This window comes from Oenanthe melanoleuca, chromosome 3 (genome assembly GCF_029582105.1).
Source record: "Oenanthe melanoleuca isolate GR-GAL-2019-014 chromosome 3, OMel1.0, whole genome shotgun sequence".
Taxonomy (NCBI): Eukaryota; Metazoa; Chordata; class Aves; order Passeriformes; family Muscicapidae; genus Oenanthe; species Oenanthe melanoleuca.
The window spans coordinates 68,429,083-68,438,580 of record NC_079336.1 but is presented as its reverse complement, the minus strand read 5'-3'; the positions used below and the strand labels follow the sequence as shown (position 1 = coordinate 68,438,580).

Sequence of the window (9,498 nt, the reverse complement as noted above, 5' to 3'; positions counted from 1 at the left end):
GGGAATGCCTGGAGGTCTAGATGCTGTTCCCACTTGGCTAACACAGTAGCACCGAAAGGTGGAAGGCTTCTGTGCCACAGCCATGCAGCTCCTGGGCACAAACAACCTTACACCTGACTCACCTTGGCCCTGCTCTTCCAAAAATGCCCTGTGGCTCCCCCAGAACACGTGGCACAGCATGCAGCAGGTAAAACACCCCAGCTGTGCTGTGCTCCCTGCTGCTCACCCCACTTTCAGGGCCAGGCACAATGAGCCTGTCCATGCCTCACAGGGCCACAGCAAGATGCTGTTGTGTTGGCAGGGAGACAGAAAGCTGGCCTTTGTACCCTTCCCACCCAGCCCAGCCCCCTGGGGATGGAACAGTGCAGGGAAAAGCCTGTGTTTGCTGGGCAGAGGTGTTTTGCTGGGGCACTGGGTTTTGGAATAGTGCACGGTGCCCTCCAGCCTCCTTGAGCAGGCAGCATTGGCAGACACACACACAGGTCAGAGTTTATTTCCAAATACCTCATTTATATCATTCTCACATGAAATATTTCTTTTGGAATATAGCCTACACTTAGAAAACAGAAGAGAGTTTTTTTTTATAAGGCACATCAGATTATAGACTACATAGAGACATCTCCCCTTCACTTATGCTCATAAAATACTGGTAATTTTAAAAGTAAGATTTCTAAAACCTAGACCCTGTGTAGCCCCATGCAGAGCAGTATCCATAGAGTTATTAGACCTCAGTTTACACACACCTAGTAAAGGGCAATAAGAAGTTGTATATAAATCACATCTTCAGAAACAGTCACAGCTGGCTACATTCAGAAGTAATGCTACTTCAGACTATGAAACAGGCTGCTTATAAAGTATAACCTACTGCTCCCAGTTCAGCATGATACCAAGCAGTATGATCTTGCAGAGAAAATTTTGTTATTTTTGTAAATGAAGGCTGCTCAGATTCAAGCCTGTCTTGTCCTCAAACCCACATTTTTGAGTGACTGAGACTGTTTTTTTACAGAGAATCAAAGCACCCAGGATAAATCTAGCTTTGTTTTTCTCCAAGATGTTGGCATGACTGCATATCTGAAATCCTGTCGAAGTATTTGAGTAAGAAATATAAAGGCTCAGATGTTAACTTCAGGACCAGTAAACATTAAACCATTACCAACCAGATGCAACCAAGTCAAATACATCCAGCTTCTGTGCTATGGAAATTGTTTTTCCAGGCTCTTCCAGTGCAGAAGCCAACATATTTTTTATTGAATTAGGCCCTAGGTAAAGATTTCCATCCCATTTTTAAGTTTTCAGTGATGGAATATTACCCATTCTGCACTCATTCTTCTGTAGAGAAGGAAAAAACACTGTCTGCGGTGCCTATGCCAATAGCCCAGAATCCATTTATATAGTGTCATTTTCCTTAATGGGCCAGGAGGTAAACTGTGGTCAGCATGATCAACTCAAATGGTCTCCACAGTTCTTTATATCAGACATTGATTCATTTCTGATGAAAAAGGGTTCTGGCCTTCTGTCACTACAGTTTAGTTTAAGAATAAGGAAAAGGTCACTTCAAGGCTAGGGCCAAAGGGAAATAAAAAAAAAGAAATATAATTTTACCTTGAACTATCTAGGGGAGGGAAAAAAGTAATTGTGGCCATAAAAAGGCAGACAGACGGCACAAATTAAAACCTCTGCAGAACAGGTTTAAATACTGATCCTTGCAGAGAATCACATTATCATTCGGGTCTCTCAAACTCACTAGAATTGCAATTAGGCTTAGAGTTCAGTAGGAACCAGACTCAGTCAGAGAAGAGGTCACACTCAGCTCTATGTTGGTCCCTCAGCTACTTTATAGGCACATTTCAATTAATCTGTTGGACTGATCTGGGAAAAGAAAAGAATTATCAGTTACATTTTTGGGATGGCCTCAGATAATTCCACAACTATGAACTTGGACAAGATTCAACCACAAGTGACTGTTGCCTTTAGAAGGAAACATTAACTTGGTTGGAAACAGCATAATGAAGAGGATGCAGCAGCCTCAGTTTCTAGAGTCTAGTTTGTTATAAATCTCAATCTGCCTGATTGGTTATTTGTTTAGCAGCCTTAAAAGGAAAAGTGGGGCATCCTGAAATTCTTGGCTGTAGACTTAAAACCAGATGTAGTTTATATGGTGCTGCACAGGTATTTGTTACATTGCTTAGAAAAAAAAAATTAAAACCCCAACACAACAGTATTTACATTCCTTTGAGCTGAAATAGATGAACTGTCGTCATGTCTGCAAAAACACAGAGAAAATCACCACTGCTCGAGGTAGCGAGTTAAAGCTTGGTCATGTTCTCGGGCTTCCACTCGGCTTCCTGGGAAAGGCAGGGAAAGGAGGACACAAAGGACTTTCTGAAAGTCAGGAGGTAACAAATGAGATGTCAGCTCCATAAGGGATTAGGTTCCCTCACCACAAGCTGAAGGTATATTCATGACCTTTTTAACCATGGCATTTGCGTATAGATTACACCTCTTGCATACCCTTTTAAAAGTGATCCCTAAGAGCATTGGCTTGGGAAGACACCAAAGAGAGCAAGACTGGGGTTTTAAAGCTACAAATGTCAGTTAGGAGGCACAGTGTTATTCTTCCCTTTGATCGTCCATGTACAGAGCTCTACATTTCCAGCTGCTTGTGCGTTCCTCCTGCAAAGCCCTGGCAGTGAAGGCCTCTGTTATGCTCCTCCCCATCACATACACCTTACAACAGAAGAAGCTGAATCCTTTGGACAAATCCTTCTACGCTCACAGACACATGGTGCTTTTTTTTTTCCTTAATGAGTAGTTCTGGTCACAAAACTGGGCGCCAGACCTGATATATAGCAATTATTAAACTAAGAATCCTTCTGCAACCCTTGAAAGGGCAACCGAGTTATCCAGTAGCAACATATACACATACATACAGATCTACACTATACACTCAAGACGACACAAATTGAGATTTCAGCTAATATAGCCTCTATAGATTTCCTCAGAGCAGCACTCAGGTCCTTGCAGCCCCTATACAAAACAGCAGTACTTTTTCCACCAGGATTTGGAGAGGTTTTTCATCTTGTCTGGAGTCCTACATTTGGATTTCTTTGGTTGCTGCTGGGTATCCGAGTACTGAATACCAGCCACGATAGCTGCATCAAAGACCTCCTTGAGGTTTTTCTGAGTCAAAGCGGAGCACTCGATGTAGGACGCGGCTTTTATTTCCTCAGCACAGAGCTTGGCGGCCTCCTCCGACACCGGCTTCTCTTTGCACTTGTCCAGCTCGATGAGGACTTTGACATCCTCCCGGAGGTCTGACTGTGTCCCAACCAGGATAATGGGCGCCTTGGGGCAGTGGCAGCGGATTTCGGGAACCCACTTCTCACTGACGTTCTGGAAGGACGAAGGGCTCACCACGCTGAAGCACAGCAAGAAGATGTCCGTGTTGGTGTAGCACAGAGGCCGGAGCTTGTCGAATTCATCCTGCACGCAACAGAACCGTGTTAGCACGCCACAGGAAGAGCAGCTCTAGCCTGCCCTGAGCCTTGGTGAAGCTGAGGATCACCTGCCACAGCCATCGTGACAGGCACCCAAAATGAGCACCCACACCACTCGGCAGAAGCCACCTGTGCCCAGCCAGCAGGCACCCTGCCACCATGGGGCACACAGGACAAAGGTGGTGGCTTCTCTTTGTACCTGAGATTTTCCAGCTAATGCTGCAGGTTATTTCAAGTGCTTAAATATTTCCTTTGCTCTTTGCCCTACTTCAGCAAAGAAGCAAAGCTGCGGGAAGCGGGTTACAGAGCCACACACTGAAGAGGGAGAGAGCACTTTCTCCAGGCCCATCCCTCCTGGGGTGAGTCAGTGAGCAGCTCTCAGGAGGAGCACAAAGCAGATAGATATGCAGCAGCATGTGTACCTTTCTGGGTACCCTTCCTGGAGTAGACTTTTAAGCTGGTAACTACTCAGCAATATCCAACAGGATATGGGAATAATTTCCCCGCCATTGTGCCCAGGGATTTAAATCTGATGGGAGCAATAATGACTTACAATGTGCAGGCTTAACATGCCAATGGCATAGAGTAAGAGCTTTACCTTTCCCTCCCACCCATGCCACATCAAACAAACTGCACACAGGCCTCCCAGCAGTACTCTTCTGGGATTTTTTTTTTCTTTTAGTGCGAACTCCAGCAAAGCAAGGCCCTTTTTCAGCTTCAGGATGCAGCCACAAGAAAGTCAAATGCCTCACTGTAACAAAGGTGTGTTGATCCTCAGGGAAAAATGCAGCTAGAAGCAAGGGTTACTCCAAGCAGACTGCTTTTATGCTGACAACAGGATAAAACCAGGGTAACACTAGCAGCCTGAACAGGTAGGATTTGCCTCAGTGGCAGTGACATTTTAATTAAAATGCACCATGTTCTCAAATGCTTGGAATTGAAAATGCACAGAAACATAAAGCTGAATATATCTCTCAGTTTACTGAGGAATTGCAAGTAGCATGTTAATTTTTGAGATGTGAAATTTTGCTTTAAAGCCTCTGGAGGCCCAGGATATGCTGTTTAAAGCACCCTGGAAGCCTCAGAAATCTTGCTCTGCTCAAATGAATTTTTTGCATCAGTATCTCTGAGAGAGACAGACATTTATAGAACAGCAGTCAAGAAAGTAAGATTCATTAGCTCTCCTGATTCTCAGATTAAGCCTCAGAGGAAACCAGGCTCTCACCACGCCTCTCAAGAAAAAACCCACATTTACTGAGAGATGCTGCTCTGAACAACAGGGCTGTTTGCAGAAAGGCACCTTGCCATGTAATTGCCTCTCCTTGCTACATGAGAAACCTCAAAAGGGCTCAATTCAATGGGTTTGGAAGCAAACCCCAGATCTGAAGGGTTTTTACTAAGATGAAATAGTTCCCTTTATATCTTAAGTACACTCCTGCCATTTCAATGGTAGGTACATGGCCTGCAGGGACTCTACATCTCTTTGGGCTAGTGATGCTGAAATAGAATTTCCCACTGCCTGGAGTGCTTTTTTTAGCTCCAGATTTCAGCAGCCATCTCCCAGCAGCAGTTTATCAAAGTATCCAGCCAGGAATCTTTTACTTAGGACAATTTCTCTCAGTTTCGATAATCCCTTCACTTTAAAGGCAGTAACTACCCATTCCAGCTGCACTTGGGCAGCCAGAGCAAACACCTTAACCACTAAGGGCAGGCAAGGCAAGGTGTGACAGGGTTTTTTCATCCCTCCTGCAGCTTGCAGCACAGCCAAGACTGTTGCAGTACCACCCCATCTCCTCAGCAGGGTCCAAAATCATGTGATAGTACTGCTGTTTGACTCCATACCACTAACTGCAGAAGGCTGTTTGTAGGATTTTAGCTCTGGTTTGTAAGGCATACTCCTGTCTACTACTGCACAGCCCATAAAACCCTGCTGTAAGTAGGGCACCCAGTTATTACCCATCTAAATAGGTTTGTATGTTAAGACCACTGAGATTTTTCAGCGTGGTTTTGGTGAAGGCATAGACCTAGATCCACAAAGCTGCACAGGACCCTAACTCCCACTGCCTTCAAATGCAGCAAGGTAGCAAAATATTTTTGGCTACTTTTGGTTATCCAGCCTCAACCCCTGCTGAGCAGTGTTGCAGAAGGGTGGTACAAGCCTGGGTCTTCCAGAAAATCTGAGATGGTAAGACATGGGCTCTTTTTATGTATCAGGCAAAGTAGGAGATGAGAGGTATCAACCACCCTCATCTCTTCAGACTGTAGATTACAGCAAACCTCAGCTCTATGGCAGCAGCACTTTCTAAATGGGTAGGAATGGTGAACATGAAGCCTCCACAGACAACACCCAGTAGTTGTTTTTTTTTCTCCCTCCAGCTTCTATCCCCTCAAAAACACAGTCTCTGTCTCTGGACACCTACAGCTGTGGTTGCTTTGTGTGTGTACATTCCAAACACCCTAATTCTTAAACCCGCAGTTATTTAGCAAAAATAAAGACAGTGACAACCACCCAAAAAGAAAACCAGATGGCTGTTGAATCCCCAGTATGTTCAACCTTTCTAGTCAGGCTAAACAGAGCTGCAGCTTGAGCCGGCACAGCAGCAGCCTGTGCCCAGCCCCTGTGTGGAGGCTCAGTACGTCCCCCACCCTCCAACAGACAGGCAAAGCAGTGAGTTACGCAGCAGTGAAAATGACAGCAGATAATAACATGATCAAACACCGGGAATACTTTCAAACCCACGAAGTCATTTGCAGGACTGCTTTGCGCAACGGCAACAACTTCTCCCCTCCCGCTGTCACTTAAATCAAGTAAAGTGGCTCCACTGACCTGACCAGCTGTGTCACAGAGCTGAAGTCTCACCGGCTTGCCATCGACAGACACTACAGCTTTAGGAGAGAAGGGAGGAAGGAAAACTACGGTGAATTCAACTTGACACGTTTTCCGTTAAAGAAAAAAATTTTAAAAGTAAGATTTACCATCCCGCAGCTCTTATAGCCTTTTCTTCAATTATTTTAGATTTTACAACTTAGCAGAGCTGGAAGGGAGTCCGTCGCTATAACACATGAGCGCACACAAGCCTTTCCGACTCATTTTACTACAAGGGATGAGTTAGGCAGCGACGGCACAAGTCCTCCGCAGGCAGCGCGGAGAGCGAGCCCGGCATTCCGGGATATTCTTCTGCTACAGAGGTTCAGCTTTATTCCCTCGTACACATTCAGCACGCCCGGGACACGAAAAGCCCCCGCTGAACCGCAGAGAAAACCCTGGACTTCCCCTTTTAAGGGCGAGACAAGGCGAGTATTTAAAGCTGCTCTTTAGGCGCTTCCGACGTCCCCGAGAGCGCTAAGCTTTGCACCGGAGGGTTCCCAATTAAAGCCCGGCTCTGGCCGCCCGTGGCACCCGTTACACCGGAGACCGGCCGGTGCTGCTGGCTGCGAAGGCAGCCGGACAAGCTCGGTCCTGCTCCCCACAAGCACATAATGAAATCGCCCAGCCTGGCCACCGCGCCGCTCCCCAGCACGGCAGAGCCCCCTCCCGCCGCCCCGCTGCCCGCGGCCGCCCCGGTCACTCACCGGAGAAGTTGTCGAAGGCGGTGGGGATGTACTCGGTGGGGTAGCCGTTCGTGGTGTAGCTCACTACCAGGCTGGTCTTCCCCACGGCGCCGTCCCCCACCAGCACGCACTTGATGCTGCGCCGCGGCTCGGCGCCCGCTCCGGCCCCGGCTCCGGCCGCGGCCCCGGCCCCCGCCGCCCGGCAGCGGCCGCCCAGCGCGGCTCCCAGCGCCGCCGCCGCCCGCCCGCTGCGCACCCTGCGCGGGGGCACCGGCGGCACCTCGCAGCCGCCCGGCGGCACCGGCTTGCTGATGTACCCCGCCTCGCCCTCCTGCTGCGGCGGCATCCGCGCGGCCACGCAGAGCCCCGCGGCCCGGGGGGCGGCACGCTGCCCGGAGCCGCCGGCCGGGGGGCGGCGGGGCGCGGCGGCGGGCGAGCGGTGCGGGGCCGCGGCGGGCCGGCAGGAGCGGCGCGAGCGGCGCGAAGCCAGCCCCGGCGGCGCTGGCGGCTCCCGGCGCGGCGGCGGCTCCGGCGGCTCTGCTACCGCCGCGCCCCGCGCGCCAGAGTCGCGGCCGCCGGCCCCGCGCCGCCGCGTGACATCGCCGGGCGGGGAGGAGCCGGCTCCGCGCGGCACGGCCGCTAGGCGGCGCCGCAGCGCCCCGCCCCGCGCGCACCCACGGGCGGTTGAGGGGGCGGGGCCCGCCTCGCGGGCGCGCCCCTCATTGGCCAGCTCGCCGCGCCGAGCAGCCCCATTGGCTGGGCTCGGAGGAGGGGGCGGTGCCGCCCGCGGAGCCGCCGTGAGGGGAGCGCGTCGGGCTGGGCAGGGCGGGAGAGCCCTGAGGGTTCGAGCGGTGCTCTCGGCCTGTTTGCCGTGGAGCCGCTGGGTGAGCTCCCACCTGCACGCGTGGGGAGGGTGAACTGAGCCGTGCGCCGTGGGAAAGGGGCCGCCTCGTTTTTAGCACCTTTGAAATAAGCTGGCCATGGAAAGCTTTGCAGTAAAACACTGAAGAGGAAAGGCCGATGAATAGCCTGGCTCTGTTCTCAATTGGAAACGTTATTAATGCGTTTCTTATAGGAACCTTAAAAGCACCATACAAATGTGAACCACACCACCTGGAAAATCTGGGATGCCTCATTTAACAGGCAGCAAGTGCGTGTATCCAAACTTACCCCAATCAGTGCTGATAAGTCCATGGCAGAGCTGAGATTTCAGCTTACCATTTTTAGCATCACTGAGTTGCTAGTGAGTCCTGCTGTTCCCCCGTTCCCCTCAGTGAAGTGGAAACCCATCTGAGGCAGCACATGCTATAGCTGCCACATCTCTATTTCCCGTGGTTGCTGGAGCTGACACCTTCCCCATCCTTGAAATCCTGGAACGGTGTGGTCTAACCACCAAAGGCCGTGCAAAGGCTCACGTCTCATGGAAAAAAACACTCTGTACAGCTCATCTTTTCCTAAGTGTCCTGGCCTCTTCCACAGGAAGAGTCACTCTGGCTCTCCATAGGGCCATGGCTCTTTTGAACACAGATATTTTGGACATTGCAAAGCAGGGCCAAAGCCGAGATCCTCCCTGGCTGAAAGCAGCTGCAAAACCCCCAGGTTGGAAACACTCTGTGTGAAATTGAAGGTGCAGGGTAGAAACACCTCATGCTGGCTCAGCAGCACCCACTCCCTGCAGGGAGCACAGGCAGGCCGGCAGGGATGGAGCACAGCAACCAGCAGAGCACAGAGGCTCAATGTGACCCTCATGCTCCAGACCCATAGGGACACATTTGAACACCCATTGACCCCCCTGTGGGACATCCCAGTCCTGCAGAATTACCTTTCCTTAAATGAACAAAGATGGTACTGTCACATATGGCATTAGCTCCAGAGAGAGCCATCACAGGGCATCTGGTTACAACCAAGAAACATTTTCCCTTTGGGTGCTTTCATATATTTATCCCTCTCTGATGGAGCCTGTGAGAGATCACCCAGACAGCTGAGCTCTGCCAAGGTAGAAGGACTGGAGCAGGAGCCTGCCTGCACTCAAGGCTTATATTAAAATAACAGCAATGGCTGAATTCATACCTTTGGTTATTTTGGTACAAGTCCTTGTGGGGAAGCTGAAGTTAGAACAAAAGCATTCTATTTTAATTTAATGTAATTATAGCTTGTCTACCTAGAAAAGCTGAATTGCTTTAACAATAGCACTGCAGCTAATTCCCTAGAGTATGGATGCAGTTGTGCCAGGATAATGCTAATTTGGTTTCTTCTTGTCAGGAAAGGGAAAAACATTATGTGTGCATTGCAGGCTCGCTTTGCAAACAGCTGCAGCTGTTTGAAGGGTTACCTCCAAGGCAGCTTGTTGCCACACTTGTTCTTGGATCTGCTGCCTCCATAGCAGAGCCTTACAGCGAGCATGCTCCACGGCCACCTGGCTGCAAAATCACAGCGTTTAATTCAGTAT

The 9,498-nt window shown here is 49.9% G+C and overlaps 1 protein-coding gene across 1 annotated transcript; it reads right to left on the bottom strand.

Annotated features, from left to right (window-relative positions):
- Positions 1–477: 477 nt before the first annotated feature.
- RHOU (ras homolog family member U) lies at positions 478–7,665 on the bottom strand. Its single transcript, XM_056487138.1, has 3 exons — positions 7,071–7,665; positions 6,325–6,383; positions 478–3,483 (listed from the first exon to the last, which is right to left on the bottom strand). The coding sequence occupies exons 1-3, from the start codon at positions 7,393–7,395 to the stop codon at positions 3,028–3,030; spliced, it is 840 nt and encodes a 279-aa protein (XP_056343113.1). The 5' UTR covers positions 7,396–7,665; the 3' UTR covers positions 478–3,027.
- Between the last annotated feature and the right edge of the window lie 1,833 nt (positions 7,666–9,498).

Coding starts and splice junctions, on each gene's coding strand:
- RHOU (XM_056487138.1), bottom strand. CDS start 7,395: ATGCCGCCGCAGCAGGAGGGCGAGGCGGGGTACATCAGCAAGCCGGTG. Junction 6,384..7,070: donor CGCCTTCGACAACTTCTCCG/GTGAGTGACCGG, acceptor TCTCTCCTAAAG/CTGTAGTGTCTGTCGATGGC. Junction 3,484..6,324: donor TCTGTGACACAGCTGGTCAG/GTCAGTGGAGCC, acceptor TGTTGCGTGCAG/GATGAATTCGACAAGCTCCG.